Genomic DNA, 22,562 nt, shown 5'->3' with positions numbered 1-22,562 from the left:
AAACTCCTGACCTCGTGATCTGCCCGCCTCGGCCTCCCAAAGTGCTGGGATTACAGGCTTGAGCCACCGCGCCCGGCCCTTTTTCTTTCTTCTAAGAGACGGAGTTTTGCTCTTGTTGCCCAGGCTGGAGTGCAGTGGCGCAATCTCAGCTCGCTGCCTCCACCTCCTGGGTTCAAGCGATTCTCCGGCCTCAGCCTCCTGAGTAGCTAGGATTACAGGCATCCACCACCACGCCCGGCTAATTTTTGTATTTTTAGTAGAGATGGGGTTTCACTATGCTGGCCAGGATGGTCTCTATCTCTTGACCTCGTGATCCGCCCACCGCAGCCTCCCTAAGTGCTGGGATTACAGGTGTGAGCCACCGTGCCTAGCCTATTTTCTTTTATTTTTAGAGTTTTGAAAAATATTTTCTACCCTACAAAGAATGTAGATTATTGTTATGAACAGAGCCTAACCAATAAGGTGAGTGAAACAATGTCTCTGTTCAAAACACAGCGTTTCTTTTGGGTTACGTCAGCGAGGAGGCCCAAGTGGTAGAAATTGTACAAACTGCAGCCTTGTGTAAGGAAATAGATTCTTTGCCTCTCTTCTCTCTCCTGTTCTCCAGCAAGACTCTGTTTATTAGCTTCTGACCTTGTGCTTCCTTCTTCTCTTTCTCCTGTTACTGGAGGATCAGTTTAAAGCGAGGTGCTTGCTGAATCTGTGACTCGGAACAGTTTCTGAGTGTCCCCTGTTCCGTTTCCCTGCACTTGCCGAATTGGATGAGAGAGGGGAGAAAAATGAGGAAAAGAATCACCTGTTCAAGGCAGAGTGCTGTGAAGCTGCCTTCCTGGCCCTCAAGGAGCCTCATGTTGCTCCCAAAGCTTCTATTACACCAAGGATTCCTCCCAGATCGGGATCCTAAGCTCTCCCTGGCTGTGGCTTTTTTGCAAGCCAGATGTGTGAATTTCTATCCTCAGACATCACTGCGTGTAAAGAACTGCTCTCAGCCTGAGCCCTGGCGGATGGCAATGTCCATCCTCAAGCAGTCGGACCCTTCAAGACAGAAGCACTATAGACGAAACCCGATACCCTGTAGAAACGTCGCCAGGAGGCTGAGTGGGCCTGGAGTGGGCTAATTAGCCTACATATCTTGCTGTGTTGCCCAGCCAGACTAGAGGGCAGTGGTATAATTACAGCTCATTGCAGCCTCAACCTCCCAAGCTGAAGTAATCCTCCCACTTCAGCCTCCCAAATAGTTGGGACTACAGGCGTGTACCACCACACTTGGTTAATTTCAAAAATTTTTCATAGAGATGGGATCTCGGGCCGGGCGCGGTGGCTCAAGCCTGTAATCCCAGCACTTTGGGAGGCCGAGACGGGCGGATCACGAGGTCAGGAGATCGAGACCATCCTGGCTAACACAATGAAACCCCGTCTCCACTAAAAATACAAAAAAAAATTAGCCGGGCGTGGTGGCGGCGCCTGTAGTCCCAGCTACTCGGGAGGCTGAGGCAGGAGAATGGCGGGAACCCGGGAGGCGGAGCTTGCAGTGAGCCGAGATCGCGCCACTGCACTCCAGCCTGGGCGACAGAGCGAGACTCCGCCTCAAAAAAAAAAAAAAAAAAGAGATGGGATCTCACTCTGTTGCCCAGGCTGGTCTCCACCTCCTGGGCTCAAGCAATCCTCCAGACTCAGCCTCCCCAAGTGCTGGGGTTACAGGCATGAGCCACCACGTGTGGCCCTTACACTTTTTAAATCAAAAAATGTAATTGTTTTCTCGTTGGAAAAAGTAACTGTTGTTTATTGGGAATTTCAATTTTAGGTATCTAGATCATTTTCCTTCTATTTTGGAGACACAGAGAAAATCTTTCTGGGTTTCTTGATAAAGTCTCTGTTTTTGAAATTCACCTCGAAGAGATTAAATTGTTCCTGCAAATCTTTCATGGGCTAGCTTAGGGTTTGTGCTATATTTGAGACACAATATAGCACAGTGGCTGTGTGGAACACAGGTGAAGGACTCTGGCACTTCCTGTTCGTAAAGGAACGAGGACACGTTATCACTGAGTTCTGAAGATCCCCGCACAGCAGCAGGGGCCTCTTGGATTCTCTGCTGTGGCACTGTGGCCCCTGGGCAATAGGTACCCCTTCTGTATCTCAGGGACATGTATATGGAGTGAAGGTTACATTCCCCTATATCCCAAGGTTGTTATGAGAAGCATATGAAATAATAAACATGAACCTGATTTGAAAGCAAAAATGTTCTAAATGCAAGGTCTTATTTGTATTCCGTCTGTGATTCCACATGTGTCCAGTGGTACAAAAAACCAACATCAACTTTTTTTATTAATTTTTTAAGAGACAGGGCCTTACTCTGTCATCCAGGCTGGAGTGCAGTGGCTCGATCATAGTACACTGACGCCTGAAATTCCTGGGCTCAAGTGATCCTCCCACCTCAGCCTCCTGAGTAGCTGGGACTACAGGTGTGCACCACCACATCCAGCTAATCTTTGTACTTTTTGTAGAGATGGGGTCTCACTATGCTGCCCAGGCTGGTCTCCAATTCCTGGCTCAACTGATCCTCCTGCCTTGGCCTCCTACAGTTTTAGGATTACAAGCTTGAGTCATTGTGCCTGGTCAACATCTAATATTTTTGAATGTTAACTATTATGCATTTAGCACTGCAGAAAGGACTGTGGACAATATAACAGTGAAAGACATGGTCCAGGCCTTAAGGAGCTTACAGGCTGGATGAGGATACCAATTCCCAGTGACCTAATCCTATAGCACACACCTGCCATGAGTTCAGAGGCAAGAGCTTTAGGAGGTTAGAGGAGCAGGGAGATTCATGTTGGCTGGGCCAGGCTTGAATAGGCTGCAGGGGAGTAGCACAACCTCCAAGTTTGGGAAAAACCAAGAGCAAGGACATCTACAGGGAAATGATATACTTGGTATAAAAGACATCTAGAGAAAATCGCAGGCCAGACCAGAAAGCATCGAGGAACAAACAACAGGGAGCAAGCTGGGATACAAAGAGCCAGATGCTGGGGATAGCAGGGGGTGTCCCAAGAATCAGGCAGAGCTGAGTCCCTACAGAAAACATGTCCCCACATAAGCCAGTTACTATAACCTAATACCCAACAGTCTGCTCAGCGTACCTGGTAACCAGCAGATAATGTGGCCATGAGTAGTAAATGAAAATCTATTTCCAAATATCTTGGAAACTATAAAGGGGAATATGAGTGTTGGTTTTTCTAAAATATACTTTTGTTAAATAAAGATAACTCAGGCATAGAAGTATTCATTTCCTCTTGAATTTCTGAAGGCATTATTTATGGAAAATTATCTGGGAAAATGCATTTTCACCATAAATTATTATTTAGAGAAATAAATCAAACATGGGGGAAGAGTAGGATTGCATGCTTAGAAACTTTATGAGTTTTGCAAAAAGATAGATGAGTCTAATGGTAGGGCCCCGAATGCTCTTTCATCTCGAATTTTGAAGCACTTATTTTTGGAGTCAGTTTTCCAATTAGAGGTATCCAATCTTTTGACTTCCCTGGGCCACAATGGAATAAGAATTGTCTTAGGCCACCCATAAAATACATGAACACTAACAATACCTGATGTGCTTAAAAAAAAAAAAATCACAAACAAATCTCATAATGTTTTAAGAAAGTCTACTAATTTGTGTTGGGCCACATTTAAAGCCATCCTTGGCCAGGTTTGAACAGCTTGATGTAAGTAGAAGTTGGAATAACATGGAGAACTCTCTGGATGTTGGGGATAAGAGCTGCAATTTTATCTATTTTGTCCTATTAGACTTTCCAGCAGGACTTGGGGTAAAAGCTGCAATTTAAAAATAAATTGTTGCAGTCATAAAAAAGGATGCATTCATGTCCTTTGCAGGGACATGGATGAAGCTGGAAACCATCATGCTCAGCAAACTAACGCAATAACAGAAAACCAAACACCTCTTGTTCTCACTCATAAGTGGCAGTTGAACAATGAGAACACATGGACACTGGGAGCAGAACATCACACACCGGGGCCTGTTGTGGGGGTTGGGGGAAAGGGGAGGGAGAGCATTAGGACAAATACCTAATGCATGCAGGGCTTAAAAAAATTGTTGTAGAGACAGAGTCTTGCTATTGTTGTCCAGGCTTGTCTTAAACTCCTGGCCTCAAGCAATCCTCCCACCTTGGCCTCCCAAATTGTTGGGATTAAAAGCGTGAACCACTGTGCCTCACTGGGAGTCCTATTTATTTATTTTTTCTGGAAAAAAGAGGACGGTTTTCTTTAATGGCAAGATGTCATGGAAAACTTGGAAAATGCAGAATACAAATTCAGAAAATACAACTAAAAACCTTTATGAGAATTTTAACCATCAAACCATGAATCTCAGTTGCCCTGTCTCTCCACATCTCTTGAGTGAGTGTAGGTAGACAAATGGTGTCTAGACTTGTGGGTATGCATGCATAGATGGTCCTTCTGGGGTACTCTTAAGGGGGCGCCACCCCTCAGGTCCTCCTAGCTCTTAACCTCACCCTTCTGCATGCATCCTGTTTCTGAGGATGGCCCTGAAGATGAGGGAGTGTTGTGTTTGAATGAGTCTTGTTTCGAATGGCCACAGGAACCAGGACTCCCTACAAGAAGAAGGGAAGTTTGTCCCCCAGGGCTAGAGCATTTTGCAGGCAATTTTAAAAGTCTTAACATGATGCCATTATGACATTATTGAAACTGAGTCAGGGCGGGGTGTGGTGGCTCACACCTGTAATCCCAGGACTTTGGGAGGCCAAGGTAGGCAGATCATATTGAGCTCAGGAGTTGGAAACCAGGCTGGGTAACATGGCGAAACCCTGTCTACACTAAAAAATACTAAAAATTAGCTGGATGTGGTGGCACATGCATGCAATCCCAGCTACTCGGGAGGCTGAGGCACAAGAATCACTTGAACCTGGGAGGTGGAGGTTGCAGTGGTCTCAGATCGCAGCACTGCACTCCAGCCTGGGGAACAGAGCACAAGACTCTGAAAAAAAGAAAGGAAGGAAAGAAGGAAAGAAGGAAGGAAGGAAGGAAGGAAGGAAGGAAGGAAGGAAGGAAGGAAGGAAGGAAGCGAGGGAGGGAGGGAGGGAGGAAGGAAGGAAGGAAGGAAGGAAGGAAGGAAGGAAGGAAGGAAGGAAGGAAGGAAGGAAGGAAGGAAAGGAAGGGAGGGAGGGAGAGAAAGAAGAGAGAGAGAAAGAAGAAAAGGGAACCGAGTCAGAGTGAAAACATTTAAATTAAAATATTTATTTTCTTAAAAATATAGCTTAGTTTGACCTCTCCAAGTTTGAGAAGGAATATTGGGAGGAAACAGAAGAAGATGACAAAGGCATTTGGAAATTCACTGCAAATCCTAGGGCGTTGCTGCAAAGCATCCTGGGTTCAGTTCCAGTTTAGGAAACCTCACAGCCTTTTTTCCAGTCGGACAGGTCTCTCCCCTCACAGTGTTTCTTCCAGCCTTGCCTGAGGACAACAGGGAAGCAAGAGCAGCAGAAAGCAGCATGACAATCCAAATCGTCTTAGGTTCAAAGCCTACAGAAATTAACCAAAATCGCCAGCAGAACCCTGGGTTGGGTTTCATTTGCTTCTGAGATTCAAAGACGCATTTTGCCTTGTTCAGACTTTTCTCTCCTGGTTTTCTCCTAGCCATTGTTAGCTTCAGCAACAAGCAATCGACTTTTGTAAGGAGGGGTCATTTCATTACATACCCACATCTCTGAAAATTCGGGTTCTCTGAGTGGGTGGCCGGCTGGCAAAGTTCACCAGAACACAGCAGCAGGTAATGCAAGGACCCAGGCTCAATCCTGGGGATGCTTTCTGCTGAGTTACCATGACTCACTTTCCTCTCGCTGCTGCTCATTTTCTTTCCATGCAAAATGTTGCTGTAACCCTCAAAATCTTATCCAAATCTAGAGCAAACTCAAGTTTTGTTTTTTTTTCCTCTCTCAAATCGACTCAATTGACCCTTTCCAAGTCACTTTAGAAAAATACCTTTTTCCATTGTTTGGAATACATTCGTAAGAAAAACAATTGCAAATTGTCTTAACCCAATCCCATTGAGAGGTGACAATGTGCTAGCAGCCCTCGTTCCTCCTCGACCTCGGCATCCGCTCTGGCTATGCTTGAGGAGCCCTAAAGCCCACTGCTGCAGTGTGGGAGCCCCTCTCTGGGCTGGCTGAGGCCAGAGCTGGCTCCCTCTGCTTGCAGGGAGGTGCGGAAGAAGAGGCGCGGGCGGGAACCCAGGCTGCACCTGGCGCTTGCGGGCCAGCGTGATTTCCCAGTGGGCATGGGGTTGGCAGGCCCCGCACTCGGCCGGTGGGCCCTGCACTCGGAGCGGCTGGCCAGCACTGCTGCACTGGGCAATGAGAGGCTTAGCACCCTGGCCAGCAGCTGCAGAAGGGGTGCTGTGTCCCCCAGCACTGCCTGCCCACCCGCACCACGCTCAGATTCTTGCAGGTCCTCAGCCGCCTCCCTGTGGGGCAGGGCTCAGGACCTGCAGCCCACCATGCCTGGCACCCCACCCCCACCCCCGACAGGCACCGAGCCTCCCCGACAGGCACCGCCCCCTATTCCTCAACACTCCCCATCTACCGCCCAAGGGCTGAGGAGTGCAGGCACCCTTTAGGAGGCTGGTGGGCAGCTCCACTCCTGGCCCTGCATGGGATCTACTAGGCAAAGCCAGCTGGGTTCCTGAATCAGGTGGGGATTTGGAGAACTTCTATGTCTATCTGGAGGATTGTAAATGCACCAATCAGCACTCTGTATCTAGCTAATCTGGTGGGGACTTGGAGACCTTTTATGTCTAGCTGAAGGTTTGTAAATGCACCAATCAGCACTCTGTGTCTAGCTTAAGGTTTGTAAACGCACCAATCAGTGCTCTGTGTCTAGCTAATTCTATGGGGACTTCGAGAACTTTTGTGTCTAGCTGAAGGATTGTAAATGCACCAATCAGCACTCTGTGTCTAGTTCAAGGTTTGTAAACACACCAATCAGCACCCTGTCAAAACGGACCCATCAGCCCTCTGTAAAATGGACCGATCAGCACTCTGTAAAATGGATCAATCAGCTCTCTGTAAAATGAACCAATCGGCCCTCTGTAAAATAGGCCAATCAGCAGGATGTGGGTGGGTGGGGTCAGATAAGGGAATAAAAGCAGGCTGCCAGAGCTAGCAGCAGCAACCCTCTCGGGTGCCCTTCTAGTTGTCAGTCTTGTTTCTTGGCTCTTTGCAGTAAATGTTGCTGCTGCTCACTCTTTGGGTGGTTATGAGCTGTAACACTCACCGCGAAGGTCTGCAGCTTCACTCCTGAGGCCGGGGAGACCACGAACCCACCGGGAGAAACAAACAACTCTGGACGGGAAGAACGAACAACTCCGGATGCGCTGCCTTAAGAGCTGTGACACTCACCGCAAAGGTCTGCAGCTTCACTCCTGAAGCCAGCGAGACCACAAACCCACCAGAAGGAAGAAACTCCGAACACATCCGAACATCAGAAGAAACAAACTTCGGACACCATCTTTTAAGAACTGTAACACTCAACGCGAGGGTCCGAAGCTTCATTCTTGAAGTCAGTGAGAACTAGAACCCACCAATTCCGGACACACCATCTCTCCTCTCCGCTTTTATGTACTACTGTGTTCACTGCACACCCGCACACCGATGGAGGAGAATAGAAACAAGATCTCGTTCCATTGGTTGCACCACTCTGCAGAGGTGACGTTGTCAGTTCTACCACAGCTGTGATGAGTACACACACTAGGTTTTGCCCATGATGGCCAAAGTCTCCCAAGGAAAGACCCTTACCAATAGTTCATTCCTCGTGTCTCTTTAACAATTTTCCTGGCACAGATAATCGCGTCTGTGAGGTCATCAGTGATCAAGGCTGTAAGAGAGAGAAGACATCAGGGTTTGGTGAGACTTTGTTGTTGGAGAGGGACCCCAACTGAAGTTTACTTCACTTTTCTCAGTCTTTTTGGAATGGGAAGGTTGGAAGAACTATAATTTTCCCTGCAAAGCCACAGTCTCATTATTGTTAAGCTGCTTCATAATGAAAAGAACTGTGTTTTTGTTTTAAGACCATCTTCATCTTACACTACCTGACGTTTCAGAGGAAGAGCCCAATCCTGAAGGGTTTTTGGAAATGTGTTTAGAGAAGTTGCCATGTGAAAATGTTCTTTATGTCCTAAAGAAATAGGTGCAAGCCAGGCGTGGTGGCTCAGACCTGCAATCCCAGCATTTTAGAAGGCTGAGGTAGGAGGATCCCTTGAGGCCAAGAGTTTGAGTCCAGTCTGGGCAACATAGCAAGATCCCATCTCTACAAAACATAAAAAAAAAAAATTAGCCTAGTGTGATGGGACACACCTGTGGTCCCAGCTACTCGGGAGTCTGAGGTGGGAGAATCACTTGAACCCAGGAGGTCAAAACTGAAATGAGCTGTGTTCACATCACTGCACTCCAGCCTGGGGAACAGAGTGAGACTCTGTCTTAAGAAAAAAAAAAGACACATAAGACAGGATAGTACAGTGTTTTTTTGTATTTGAGTCAGTTTGACATGTAAGGTGTCTTTACAGGTAAACGTTAAACTTTTGTCTATTGTCATTTTTCAGTTTGTGTCTTAAAAAATTTTTATCCAGAGTGTTTTTCGTGTGCAGAAAGTTTTAAGTTTTAAATCAAATACGTGAGTTTTTGTCTTTATTACTTTCCCTTTTCTGTTTTCTTTTTGAGACAGAATCTCATTCTGTCACCCGAGTTGGAGTGCAGTGGTATAACCCAAGCTGTTATGCTCACTGCAGCCTCAACCTCCTGGCCTCAAGCAATCCTTCCACCTCAGCCTTCAAAGTAGCTGGGAATACAGGTGTGCACCACCGTGCCTGACCATTTTTTATTTTTATTTTTGTAGAGACAAGGTTTCACCATGATGCCCAGGCTAGTCTCAAACCCTTGGGCTCAAGCAATCCTCTGGCTTTGGCCTCCCAAAGTGCTGGGATTACAGGCATGAGCCACCACACCCCGCCATCTTTTATTTTTTCTATTGCTTCAGACATAACAAATCTTTGAATTGAAATGTATTAGTTGATATCCACACTCTTTCCTGCTTGCTTAGAAGCGGCCTCAAGATCCTCAACACAAACATGACAGAAAAAGGCAAATAAGTAAAACATAGTTCAACATTACTTCTTCTGCAAGTTGAGTCCTCCAGGAGCTGATGCTGAGATGGGTTTGAGATGCCAGAAATTTTCAGCAATCCACACCTATGAAAGGAATGGGATGGGGGGGAAGCAGGATGGGCAGACAGATGTCCATATGTGATGCAGACCCAGCAATTCCTCGGGCAGCCCAGCCATGAGCTCCCGAGTGAGCACTGCCCATCTGCCAGGTTCGCATGCCTCTGCCTCTGCTCACTTGAAATTTGCTGAGAGTAAATCTTAAGTGTTCTGTCTCTCTCGCTCTCATACACACACACATGCACGCACAGTAACTGTGGGAGGTGATGTTAAACTCGACTGTAGTGATCATTTCACAATTTATGAATATATCAAATTATGTTATTTACTTTAAATTTCAAGTGAGCCCACTGGGCGTGGGCCACCCCGGAAGGGAACAACCTGCACCTGAGGCTGATCCTGAAGCAGGTGGCAGGTACTGTCTGCTCATCACACAACTGCAGCAGGGGCGGCATGTCTTCCCTTAGCAGGGGATCTGGGAGGCCCATCTCCATGACCACCACAACCACCAACCAAGGACAAAAATACTCAAACCAGTTGATCTCATTTCTGCTTGTCAATTACACAAAGTATTTTTTTTGTTAAGAGAATTGGGTAATGCTTGATGTTGACAAGGGCACAGAGAGGCAAGTTCTCTGGATACTTGCTGGTGGGAGTATAATGAATTCAACCTCTCGGAAAACCAACATAGCAGCATGCGTTCAGAGCCTTAAAGAGGTTTTTATCCTTTTACCTAATAATTTCTCTCTCCAGATCTATCCTAAAGAAATAGTCTTGAGGCTAGACAAATATTTCTTTACAAAGTGGTTTATTATAGCTTTATTTATGAGTTATAATGAAAAAATCTAATTGCTTCATAATCAGTGATATTCAAATTAATCATAATACCTTCATTTAATAAAATAAAGGGCCACTTGAATTGTTTTCCCAGGATATTTAATAATATGGAGAAATGCTCCCAATGCAATGTTAAGTTCCCAATATCATAAAAATATCCATCAAGAGCTGTACTGTCCAATATGGCAGGCATTAGCAACGTGTGATAATTTAAATTAAAATTATAGTTATTGACAGATGAATGGATAAAAATATGTCTGTATAGAGACTGGAGTAGTATTCAGTCTTGGAAAAGAAGGAAATGCTGACATTTGCAATAACATGGATGAACGGAAGGACATCATGCTAAGTGAAGGAAGTGAGACATAGAAAGACAAATACCTGTAATCCCAGCACTTTGGGAGGCCGAGACAGGTGGATCACGAGGTCAGGAGATCGAGACCATCCTGGCTAACACAGTGAAACCCCGTCTCTACTAAAAAATACAAAAAACTAGGCGGGTGAGGTGGCGGGTGCCTGTAGTCCCAGCTACTTGGGAGGCTGAGGCAGGAGAATGGTGTGAACCCGGGAGGCGGAGCTTGCAGTGAGCTGAGATTCGGCCACTGCCCTCCAGCCTGGGCAACAGAGCGAGACTCTGTCTCAAAAAAAAAAAAAAAAAAAGAAAGACAAATACCACATGATTTCATGCATATGCAAAATCTACAAAAGTTGAACTCATAAAAGCAGACAGTAGAACAGTGGCTGGTGAGGAAAATGGGGAGATACTGATGGAAGGGTCCAAACTTTCAGTTATAAGGTGAGGAAAGTCTGCGCATCTAATGTATGCTATGGTTATCATAGTTAATTATACTGTACTGCTCACTTGAAATTTGCTGAGAGTAAATCTTAAGTGTTCTCTCTCTCTCTCTCTCTCATACACACACACATGCACACACAGTAACTATGTGAGGTGATGTTAAACTCGACTGTAGTGATCATTTCACAATTTATAAATATATCAAATTATGTTATTTACTTTAAATGTATACAATTTTGATTTGTCAGTTATACCTCAATAAATCTGAAAAAAATGTTAAAAAAAAGAATTGTAATTAACATTAAACACAATTAAAACTGTAGTTCCTTATTTGTTCTAGCTACGTATCGGATACTTTATAACCATTCATGGCTAGTGGTTCTCATGTTTGACAGCACAGATGGAAGACATTTTCATCATCATGGAAAGTTCTGTTAGACAGCACTCATTTAGAAAAAAAAGATAGTCATTAGTTCACCAGTAGTTTAAGAAAGATTGACTCTTAACTGTGGGTTCACCAATACTTTTAAATCTTTACTGTGTATCTTCTAAAAGTTTTTACAATAGAAATGTACTACTTTTATTACCAGAAAAATAACCAAAAATAATGTTAGCATAAAATGTTGCTTTCAATAGAGCATTGTAATTCCAAATTATTCTATTAACTCAGTTGAAGGTGAAATTTTTCCTTGAGCCTGCTATTTCCTTGAGTTGCTAATTTTTGGCTTTCTCAGTTAGGCTTCACTAGAAGATAAATGTAGTGATAGATTTCTTTTAAGCAAATTTATTCTAAATGTGGCTTAATTTTTATTTAAAACAAAATTCTATTAACCAGGAGAAAAACTAACAAAATACATCATCTATAAGAGCAATTGAAACAACATATGCAAATTCACTAGCATTTGGTTTATAGTTCTACAGTGAAAACTAAAGCCATATCAGCTTATAAAAGCCTTTTGCCAGCCGGGCGCCGTGGCTCACGCCTGTAATCCCAGCACTTTGGGAGGCCGAGGAGGGCGGATCATGAGGTCAGGAGATGGAGACCATCCTGGCTAACACAGTGAAACCCCATCTCTACTAAAAATATGAAAAATTAGCTGGGCGTGGTGGTACGTGCCTGTAGTCCCAGCTACTAGGGAGGCTGAGGCAGGAGAATCACTTGAACCCGGGAGGCCTAGGTTGCAGTGAGCCGAGATCGAGTCACTGCACTCCAGCCTGGGCAACAGAGTGAGACTCCATCTCAAAAAAACAAACAAACAACAAAAAAAGTCTTTTGCCTATCTTCTTGAGATATAAATATTTAGAATAATAATAGCTATTACCACTAGCTAATACTTTATTGAAATCCTACTCTATGTCAGGCACATGTCAAATCTCTTCACGCAAAATCTCCATCAGTCCTCAGAACAACCATTTCTGTGGGTACCATTTGATCCCTATAAACTGGGGTCGCACACCCAGTTAATGAGCCTGTATTCCCATAGAGGGCTTAAATTCTGTTTTCCTCTGATTCCTTCTTCCAACAGAGGCCACTTAAGTAAGATTCCTGCTCATAAAACACTATATAGTAATGAAGTTGATGATAAAAGTATACTTTTATTTTTTCTAGTAATTATTTACCTATGAGGTTATCCAAACTTAAGCATTTGGTACCTTGATATATGTTCAAATTATTTAGAGATGCTTTATCTCGGGTGCGTAAGCGCTTGATAAGTGCTGAGACACTGGTTTGTGTTTGGAAGTGGTCTAGCATATTTCCTGGGAGACGTGGGTTTGGGGCTATCTCTAGGGGTTGGAGGGATGCAGTGAGGAGGAAGCAGATCACATTCTATTATTCTAGGATTGGAGGTCATCCTAGGCATGTACAGAAAGAGCACATTTGTACTGGGGGCAGGGCAGTTGGCTTGGCTGGCAATGCCCTGTAAGGATTCCTGAAAGGGTCAGGCCATGCAGGACCAGGAAGCGCACACCGCGTACAGTTGCTTGTCCCCCCCTACGTTGTTAGAGCGTTTTGTTGCACAATTGGGATGTTTTGAAAGTACTCGTTGGACATGACTGAATTTGTTTAGGAAAGTACGTTGACCGGGTGCGGTGGCTCACACCTGTAATCCCAGCACTTTGGGAGGCCGAGGCAGGCAGATCACTTGAGTCAGGAGTTTAAGAACAGCCTGGCCAACATGGCAAAACCCTGTCTCTACTAAAAATACAAAAATTAGCTGGCTGTGGTGGTACATGCCTGTAATTCCAGCTACTCGGGAGGCTGAGGCAGAAGAATTGCTTGAACCTGGGAGACGGAGGTTGCAGTGAGCTGAGATTGTGCCACCGCACTCCAGCCTGGGTGACAGAACGAGACTGTGTCAAAAAAAAAAAAATGAAAAACTGAAAACATATTAGAGAAGGTGGGTGGTGGGAAATCAAGAACGCTACATAGCTCTGAGCCACTTTTACAAGAAATAGCCGCAGAGGGGCAGACATGAGTTAAGATGGCACTTTTCAAATGAAGATTCCTGCCAAGAATTGTTTTGCTCAATTTACTTTAAATAGACAATTCTGTCCAGTCAAACATGAGTAAGGAAAGGGTTACATTGAACAGCAAAGAATCGTTTATTCTTCCACATCCAACAGAAAACAGCAACAATCAACACAAAAAGAGCTTCAGTCCTATTTTCAGTTATGTTAGTTCTACTTCTAAGTATCTCTGTCGCTCCTCAGCATCCTCCTGCCTCCCAAGTGAAATCCAGCAGCCACCACGCCCTCGATGTTCATCTCTTTCCCCCGTGAGGTGACGAAGGCCAATTCAGATACCAGGGCGATGAGAAATACGATTAATATAAGTGCACTAGACTAGATGGAGAGTCAGTAATCATTTTTTTCCTGAAATGCTCTTATTTTAATGACATCTGTGCTGTCAGGGGAAAATACTGTCATTACATCAGGAATTTTGTACACTATGTGTGCGTATATGTGTAGGTATATGAATGTGTGTGTTTATATATGCTTTATATATACGAATATATCATCGACTTTCTCTCCAAATAGTTTAGGGAAAGTAGGCAGGAATTTTAGGAATACAATTTGGAATGAGAGTGAGGAGATTGTCTAGCTTCAGAAAATGGGCACGGGCTGGGTGCAGTGGCTCACGCTTGTAATCCCAGCACTTTGGGAGGTCGCGGTGGGAGGATCACTTGAGCCCAGGAGTTCAAGACCAGCCTGGGCAATATGGCGAAACCCCCGTCTCTATTAAAAAAAAAAAAAAAGAAAATGAGCATGAAGTGTATCTATACTGTACGTGCATATAACATCACATACCTTGTATACACATCCTGATGCTCTTTTTTTTCAGGTTCCCATGACAAAATGTTGCTAATTCTATAATATGTGGGACACAATGACATTGTTCTAATAAAAGCCTCTCTGGCCTGAGGCTAAGGGAAGCCTGCCACAGAGGAGTGGTTAGTACATAGAACAAATATCTTGTTTTCTATTTTAAAGCTATCCCTGAAAATCCCATGCTCTTTATGATAAGAAAACAGATATGAGTGTCATTTTACCTCTGACCATGAACCTTCTGACACTTTAATTTCTTAGAATCTAAGATTGTCTTGCAGCTAGACCCTTGCCCCAGACTTCCTTAATTGGAATGAAACTGAACAATATTAAATTAGTAATCTGCATTTAAAGTCAAACATGACCATGATGGAGTCAGAGATTTCTCTTCCCACTGTAAACAACTAGAAAACTAGACAAAATAAAAGAAAAATTGTTTTCAGACATTGGACAACTGGCAATGCAGGATCATGGTCTTTGAGAGAGAGAAAAACACAGTGAACCCTGTGATTGCCATGACTTTCTGCCCAGAGGAGCTCTGCAGACCAGGGAGGTAGAACCAGGCAGGGGATGGCCATCTCAGAGGAGGAGACAGACATCAGACGCCAAGGCAGCTCAGATTTTGTGAAGAATACCTGGGAGGCAGGAGCTACCCAGAAGAAGAGCAGCAGAAATCTGCAAAGGGATTCCACCCAGTCGTTGACTGAAGGCCAAACTGAGTATGCATAGGCAAAATTCCACAGGGCGAGACCGACAACTACTGCCAGGAGCAGGGCAGTTACGAACCTCATGCAGGGCTGGAAGACATTTGATTTTTGATGAGCCCGAGGTAATGGACCTTGCTGAATCCTCAGCACATTCAAAAGAGAAACTAGGCCGGCCAAGTGGCTCACACCTGTAATCCCAACACTTTGGGAACCTGAGGCAGGCAGATCACCTGAGGTTGGGAGTTTTGAGACCAGCCTGACCAACATGGAGAAACCCCATCTCTACTAAAAATAAAAAATAAGCCAGGCGTGGGGGCGCACGCCTGTAATCCCAGCTACTCAGGAGGCTGAGGCAGGAAAATCACTTGAACCTGGGAGGCAGAGGTTTCAGTGAGCCGAGATCACACCATTGCACTCCAGCCTGGGCAACAAGACCAAAACTGCATCAAAAAACAAAAAAAAGAAAAAAGGAAAAAGAAAAAAAAAAAACCCAAAAAAACAAAAGAGATACTGGATGCATAGTCATGCATTGGTAGTGGGACTAAACTAGCCCTACCATAAAGACTAATCCAGAACTTCATTAACAAAGTTTAAGAGCAAGTCTTAAAAGCGTTAAACTGATCAGAATAAACTTAACTGGTTGGCAAAAGAAATTCAACCCTCCTTAAAGGAAGACAACATAATCTAAACACTCAACAATGTCACATATGAGGTGCCATAAGTAGGCAAGGAAGCAACTACACCCTCGGGATGTGGCAACTGTGGTGATCCGTCCAGTCAACACCATGAGTCTCAGCATTCACACTGCATGTAGGCCAGCTCATTCAAACAAAGCTGTCTCCAGAAGGGAATTTCCCCTGTAGGGAACATGCACATTTTGACTTTACTGTCCTCAGACTAACCCCTTGCTCATTATAATAATAAAAAACACATCCCTGGGTGGAGATTTAAGGTGCTAATGACACATGAGATGTATGAACAAGCATGTACAGCTACTACACAAATGTACCAAGAGGACCGCCCAGAACATGCGTACTAGCAACACCTCTTGCTACCCGCTTATGAATAACCATGGGAGACTCTCATAAAGGGAGCATCCCTTGCTCCGGTCTTTGCTGTCCCATCTTCACGAGCCGCCAGACCTGAAATCTCCCTCTCTCAGAGTGTACTGTCCATTCTGCGCCTAACTTTCAAAAGAGTCTTTCTCTTTCTCAATAAATTACTTTATGCTACATCTCCTTTGCTGTGTGTCTCTTGTTTAAATTCTTTTCAACTAAGAAGACAAGACTTGAAGACTCACAACAGCCATCAACACATACACTGTGTGCGTATTCAATAAAAAGTGATTCCTTGTGCAGAGGCAGGGAAACGTGACACATACCAGGAGAAAGATCAGTCAAGGGCAAGACCCAGAAATGACAGTTGATTGCATTAGCAGATAAGAAATTTAAAACACTGCTTATAAATATAATTATTTATATCCAGGGCTTAAAGAGAAACATGAATAAAATGAAATAAAAGATACAAAAAATAATGATGCCAAATAAAAAACACGGTATCTGAAAAGAAACATCCAATCAATAAGTTTAATAGATTAGCACTAAAAAAAAAAGTAACAGCAGACTTGAAGACGTAACAATGGAGGCTATTGAAAATAAAACACAGAGAGGGAAAAAGGCTAAAAAAATAAGGAACCTCAATGATGAATGGGACAGCATCAGTGATCAAATATACATGCCGTTAGAATTCTTGAAGGAGAAAAGAAAAGCATTAGAAGAAAGAATGGCTGAAATGTTTTCACATTTAATGAAAATTATAAACTCAGGGATACAAAATGTTAATGAATACCAAGTAAGATAAACACAAATATCACACATCATCGAATTGCTGAAAATGAGTGACAAAGAGAAAATCTTAAAAACAACTAGAGAAAAACAAGACGTATTACATACCGGGGACAAACAGAAGGAAATCACTGGTTTCCCATCATACACAAGGCAAGCCAGAAGGCAACAGAATATCTTTAAAAACTTGAAGCCAAGTGTGGTGGCTCAACTGTAATCCCAGCTCTTTGGGAGGCTGAGGAGAGAGGATTGCCCAGGAGTTTGAGACCAGCCTGGGCAACATGACGAGACCCCATCGCTACAATTTTTTTTTTTTTTAAATCAGCCAGGCACGGTGGCACGTGCCTGTGGTCCCGGATGCTCAGGAGGCTGAGGCATGAGAATTGCTTGAGTTCAGGAAGTCAAGGCTGCAGCGAGCTGTGATCATGCCACTACACTCACATGTTGTTTTGGGACAGAGCACGACCCTGTCTCAAAACAACAACTTGAGGTGGAAAAGAACTGTCAGCCCAGAATTTTATAGGTAAAGAAAATATTCCTCAAAATCAAAATAAACAGAGATGTTTTCAGACAGAGAGAATGCTTGCTAATGGGCCTCTACTCTAAAACAAAACAAAGTTAAAGAAAGTTCTTTAGGCTGAAGGAAAATGATACCAATTAACTGTCTGCTCAAATAAATCCACCAAAGGAATGAAGAGTATTGGAAATAGTAAGTATGTAATATAAATACTATAAAACTTTTTTTCTCATTTAGAAATTTATTTAAAAGACAATTGTTTAAAGAAAAAATTATAAAAATGCATTGTGAGATATACAATATAGAAGAAAAATGCATGACAACACAGCACAAAGGATGGAACAGGAAAAACTGAAGTATACTGTTAAGAAACTCGTATGTTACATGTGAAGTGGTGTGTTATTTGAAGGTAGGATGTAAGAAGATAATGATGCCTATTGGAAACCCTAAAGCAACTACTAAAAACTAAAACAAAATTGAAGTATAGCTAAAAAACCAGTGGAAGAAATAAAAGAGAATACTAAAAAATATTCAATACATTCAAAAGAAGGCAGAAAAAATGGAACCAAGAATAGATGGCACAAACAGAAAACAAAATAGCAAGATGTAATTTAAAGCTACCCATATTAGCTGGGCGCAGTGACTCGTGCCTGTAATCCCAGCACTTTGGGAGGCCAAGGTGGGCAGATCGCAAGATCAGGAGATCGAGACCATCCTGGTTAATGCGGTGAAACCCCATCTCTACTAAAAAAAATACAAAAAATTAGCCGGGCGTGGTGGCATGTGCCTGTAGTCTCAGCTACTCAGGAGGCTGAGGCAGGAGAATCACTTGAACCCAGGAGGCAGAGGTTGCAGTGAGCCGAGATTATGCCACTGTACTCCAGCTTGGGTGACAGAGCAAGACTCCCTCAAAAAAAAAAAAAAGAAAAAAAAAAGAAAGAAAGAGAGAGAGAGAGAGAGGAAGAAAGAAAGAAAGAAAGAAAGAAAGAAAGAAAGAAAGAAAGAAAGAAAGAAAGAAAGAAAGAAAGAAAGAAAGAAAGAAAGAAAGAAAGAAAGAAAACTAGCCAGATCAGTAATCACATTAAATGCAAATGGCCTAATCATGGCATAACCCACAGGCCAACTCCCCATTTCTGTAAATAAAGCCTTATTGGCACACAACCAGGCCTATTCATTTACATACTTTCTATGGCTGCTTTCACACTACGTCATAGTTGGGTAGTAGCAATCTAAACCATATGGCCTGAAAAGCCTAAAATATTTACCATTTGGCCCTTTAGGCAAACAGTTGCTGACCTATGGTTTAATCACTCCTACTGAAAACAGTAATTATCAGAATGGATATAAAAGCAACACATACCTATATGTTACCTATAAGAAATTCACCTTAAATATAAAGACACAGATGGATTAAAAGTAGAGGATGGAAAGAAACATACTATGCAAATATTTCCTCAACGAAAGTGAGAGTGGGCTATACTGCTATCAAACAAAGTAGATTTCTGGATGAGAAATAGCACCAGAGTTAAGGAGAAACATTGACTCCAGTGATAAAAGAGTCAATTCACCACAAGGACATAACAATCCTCAAAGAATATCTGCCTAAGAACAAAGCTTCAAAAATGGACAAGACTGAAAGGTGAAATAGGCAAAACTAAAATGATAGTTGCAAATTTCAATATCTATTTCTCACTGTGTAATAGAACAAGTGAGAAAATCAGAAGGGATGTAACAATCATTTATAGAACATCCACACCAAATATAAAATACACATTTTTTCCAAATGCACAATCACCGTAAGACACATTTGCTGTGCTGTAAAACAAGGTTAAAGAAATAGTAAAAGTTTCAAATCATATAGACCTGGAATCTCCAACCCCTGAATCACAGACCTATGTGGGTCTGTGACCTCACAATGGGAAGTGAGCAGCAGGCAAGTGAGTTAATCTTCATCTGTATTTACTGACACTCCACATCTCCCACATTACTGCCTGGGCTCCACCTTCTGCCAGATCAACCGCTAAGCATTAGATTCTTATATGAGTGCAAACCCTACTGTGAGTTTCACTTGTGAGGGATCTAGGTTGAGTGCTCCTTATGAGAATCTAATGCCTGATGATCTGTCACTGTCTCCCATCACCCCCAGATGCGACTATCTAGTTGCAGCAAAATAAGCTCAGGGCTCCCACTGATTCTACATTATGGTGAGTTGCATTATTATTCCTTATATATTGCAATGTAATAATAATAGAAATAAAGTGGACAATAAGGGTAATACATTTGAATCATCCTGAAACCATCCTCCTTCCCCTGGTCCACGGAAAATTTGTCTTCCACAAACTGTTCCCTGGTGCCAAAAAGGTTGGGGGCCGCTGTTATAGACCATATTCTCTGATCTTAATGAGATGTAACTAGAAATCTATAATAAAAGCTCATCCTGGGATCATCCTTCACTCTCAGGCTGGGCATTCCTCTTGCCTTTCTCCCTTATCGAGTCCCTTGTTTCCTGAACTGTGTTTCCTCTTCATTGTTTTAGTTTATCCTTTTGGTGGAGCACATTTTCCTATAGTTTTGTGAGAGAGGGTGCATGGGAGCTGAGCTGAATATCTCATCTTTGCCCTGACGGATCCACTCTCTACCTTTCTCCACCATGCTCTGTGCACTCGGAGGCCGACACACACAGTTGGCGTCAATGGATTCCCATGTCCTCTGACTTCTGGAGGAGTTTAAATAAGAGTAGGCATCAGCAGGGAAGGAATAGAGAAAGGACACTGAGGTTGGGATATACATATAGTATCTTCCAGCTTTTTTTCTGTCAGGTCACTCAGCACAAGTCACGTCCCTTGAGGGAAGATCTCAGATCCTACTTGAGGGAAGATCTCAGATCCTAGAAGGCAGACCTCTCCCTGCAGACCTTTTGTCCCTCAGTGCTGGTCACAGCTCTCTTTCCACTCCTCTTTGGGCAAGGGGTTCCTAATCCCTCACTTCACTATTGCCATGGTTTTTCTATGATTTGATAAGATCTTTGTAAGTACAGTCTTTATTAACATTCTCTTCCAATATCCCAGTTTGCATTTTTTCTGTCTTCCAGTTAGGATTCTTTATGATATAGGAGGTAAATAATTTAACAACTTGGTTCTCAGAAAATGTACTCTGGGTGGCTAGAACTACAGGCATATGCCCGGCTATTTTTAATTTTTTTGTGGAGACAGAGTCTGGCTGTAGGGTCTTGCCGTGGGGTCTCACCCAGGCTGATCTTGAACTCCTGGCCTAAGGTTACCCTCTGACTTCACTCTTGTACCTTACATGGCAAAAGGGGCTTTGCATGAGTTGTTAGAAGCAGAGAATCTTGCCCAGCTGTGGTCACGGAGGGATCCAATGACAGAAGAAGGAGGAGAGATTCAAAGTGTGAGAGCGACTTGACCCCTCATTGCTGGCTGTGAAGATGGAGTAAGGGGCCATGAGTCAAGTGTGAGTGGTCCCTAGAAGCCTGGAATGGCCCTTGGGTGACAACCTGCAAGCAACAGGGATCTCAGTTCGACACTCACAAGGAACTGAACTCTGCCAAATCCCAAATGAGCAAGGACATGGATCTTCCTGCAGAACCTCCAGAAAGGAAAACAGACCTGCCAGCACCTTGACGTCAGCTCTGTGAATCCCTTGGCACTCTTCCAGCCTAGAGAACTAAGGAAATTTTGTGGTGTTTAAGCCACTAAGTTTGGGGTCATTTGTTAGGGCAGCAATAGAAACCTAACTTCCTTTCTGAGTGAATTCAATGCTGTTTTAATGACTCGGTATGCTGGGCAAGATTCTCTCCTTCTAGGGTTCATGAGATTAGACTGGCTTCACTTACATTGCCCAGGATAATCTCTCTTGCTCAAGCTCAGATCCTTGTTCACATCCGCAAAGTCCCTTTTGCCATGTAAGGTACAAGAGTGAAGTCGACACCTTAGGCCAGGAGTTCAAGACCAGCCTGGGTGAGACCCCATAGCGAGACCCCACAGACTGACTCTGTCTGTACCAAAAAAAATAGTAAAAATAGTTGGGCATATGCCTGTTATTCTAGCCACCCAGAGGAGGGAACGTTGCTTGAGTCCTGGAGGTCAAGACTGCAATGAGCTATGAATGTACCACCTGGGCAAGAGAGTGAGACCCTGTCTCAAAAAAAAAAAAAAAAAAAAAAAAAAAAAAAAAGAGAGAGAGAAGAAAAGAAAAGAGAAAGAAATATAAAGAGTATTCTTCTCATTCTGTTCAGAGAGGTACATACTGCATCGTTGGAGTGAATTGTTTATGGAAAGCAGCTGTCAGGCAGCTTCTTTTTTCTTACTGAAGACATCAAATATCTCTATACATGAAAGGGCAGTAAGGTCATCTGTCCATCCCCCTGCTATAGTGGAAGGCTTCATGAAACTGTCCTACAAGGAATAAGTCATCTTTGGACAAGTCAGCTGCAGGATCCTGAGTGTCACCTTGGAAACTGTTGCATAATTTACCAATCTGGAACGGACCTATTTTGCAAGTCTGAACTTGAAATTTTAGTTAAAGCAAAACGTGGTTGGTGATCCCACTGTCGGCTTTCTCACCTGGTCCCCAGGATGGCATCGCTGAAAGTCAGAGCCTCACCTGAGCAAGCGACGTGGCAGTGGTTGTTCTCCTGCAGCTTTCCATGTCTGCACCACGTGAAGCTGTTGATCTGGAAGATGCCGTAGTCGATGCTGCCGTCATCCAGGACCCTCTGGGCGGTGGTGTTGTAGCCGCTCTCGTAATATGCCATGCAGATCCCTGGAGGGGCAAAGCCAGAAATGTCAGCAAAGAAAGTGCATTGTTTGCTCTAAGCCTGGTCTGAGGGTGAGTTTCCTTATCCCTGTTACCTGACTGCTTCCTCCCAATACTCCTTGGGGCTGAGTGGAGCAGGTATGCATCCAGGGGGCACACCGGGGGCACATTGGGGGCTGGGATGGCACACCTGAAGCTGCACACCCAGTCAGCTGCTGAGCCTAATCTAGAACAAAAGTCAGGTCCCCCCACTCCCCACAATGCCAGCAGAGGTGGCGTTATTTTCCCCTTCCCTGGCTGGTGTCGTAAGGGCAGGACTCCAGGAATAAGGAAATGAGGGGCAGGGGAGGAAGGAGAGGAGACCCAGGGAGCCACAGTTAGGCCGGCAGCCACCCTGGGTGCGGTGAGGGCAGAGCATGGTTAGCTGAGAAGACACAGCAGGGAGTGTGGCCAGGACCTTCAACATCTCAGGGGGAGGTCAAGGACAGAAAGAGAGGAGGAAAGAAAGAATCTC

At 43.9% G+C, this 22,562-nt stretch overlaps 1 protein-coding gene and 2 long non-coding RNA genes across 7 annotated transcripts in view; 2 read left to right on the top strand and 1 right to left on the bottom strand.

The window, feature by feature from the left end:
* Positions 1 to 5,244: 5,244 nt before the first annotated feature.
* The window catches only part of LOC105479951 (lysozyme-like protein 1), a 20,304-nt gene continuing 2,986 nt past the window's right edge, over positions 5,245 to 22,562 (bottom strand). For 2 of the 4 annotated variants that reach the window (XM_011738318.2, XM_011738319.3), the window contains exons 3-5: positions 21,896 to 22,054; positions 7,824 to 7,902; positions 5,245 to 5,484 (exon numbers count right to left, since the gene is read on the bottom strand). In XM_011738318.2, coding sequence (XP_011736620.1) covers positions 5,415 to 5,484; positions 7,824 to 7,902; positions 21,896 to 22,054 — 308 coding nt within the window. In that variant the 3' untranslated portion in view covers positions 5,245 to 5,414. Of the gene's footprint in view, positions 5,485 to 7,823; positions 7,903 to 8,241; positions 8,335 to 13,331; positions 13,646 to 21,895; positions 22,055 to 22,562 lie in introns of those variants that run through there. The other 2 variants (XR_011608163.1, XM_071070284.1) reach the window with 2 other exon arrangements.
* On the top strand, positions 19,252 to 21,987 carry LOC105479950 (uncharacterized). The gene is made up of 3 exons (XR_986186.2): positions 19,252 to 19,329; positions 19,419 to 19,476; positions 21,867 to 21,987. It is a non-coding gene; the product is annotated as an uncharacterized lncRNA (long non-coding RNA).
* Positions 22,009 to 22,562, top strand: part of LOC105479952 (uncharacterized) — a 15,474-nt gene continuing 14,920 nt past the window's right edge. For both annotated transcript variants that reach the window (XR_986188.2, XR_986187.2), the window contains exon 1: positions 22,009 to 22,120. This is a non-coding gene — a long non-coding RNA (uncharacterized lncRNA). The remainder of the gene's footprint in view (positions 22,121 to 22,562) is intronic.

This window comes from Macaca nemestrina, chromosome 9, assembly GCF_043159975.1.
Source record: "Macaca nemestrina isolate mMacNem1 chromosome 9, mMacNem.hap1, whole genome shotgun sequence".
Taxonomy (NCBI): Eukaryota; Metazoa; Chordata; class Mammalia; order Primates; family Cercopithecidae; genus Macaca; species Macaca nemestrina.
Note: the sequence above shows the minus strand (reverse complement) of the source record. Positions and strands in the feature narration are given on the sequence as shown.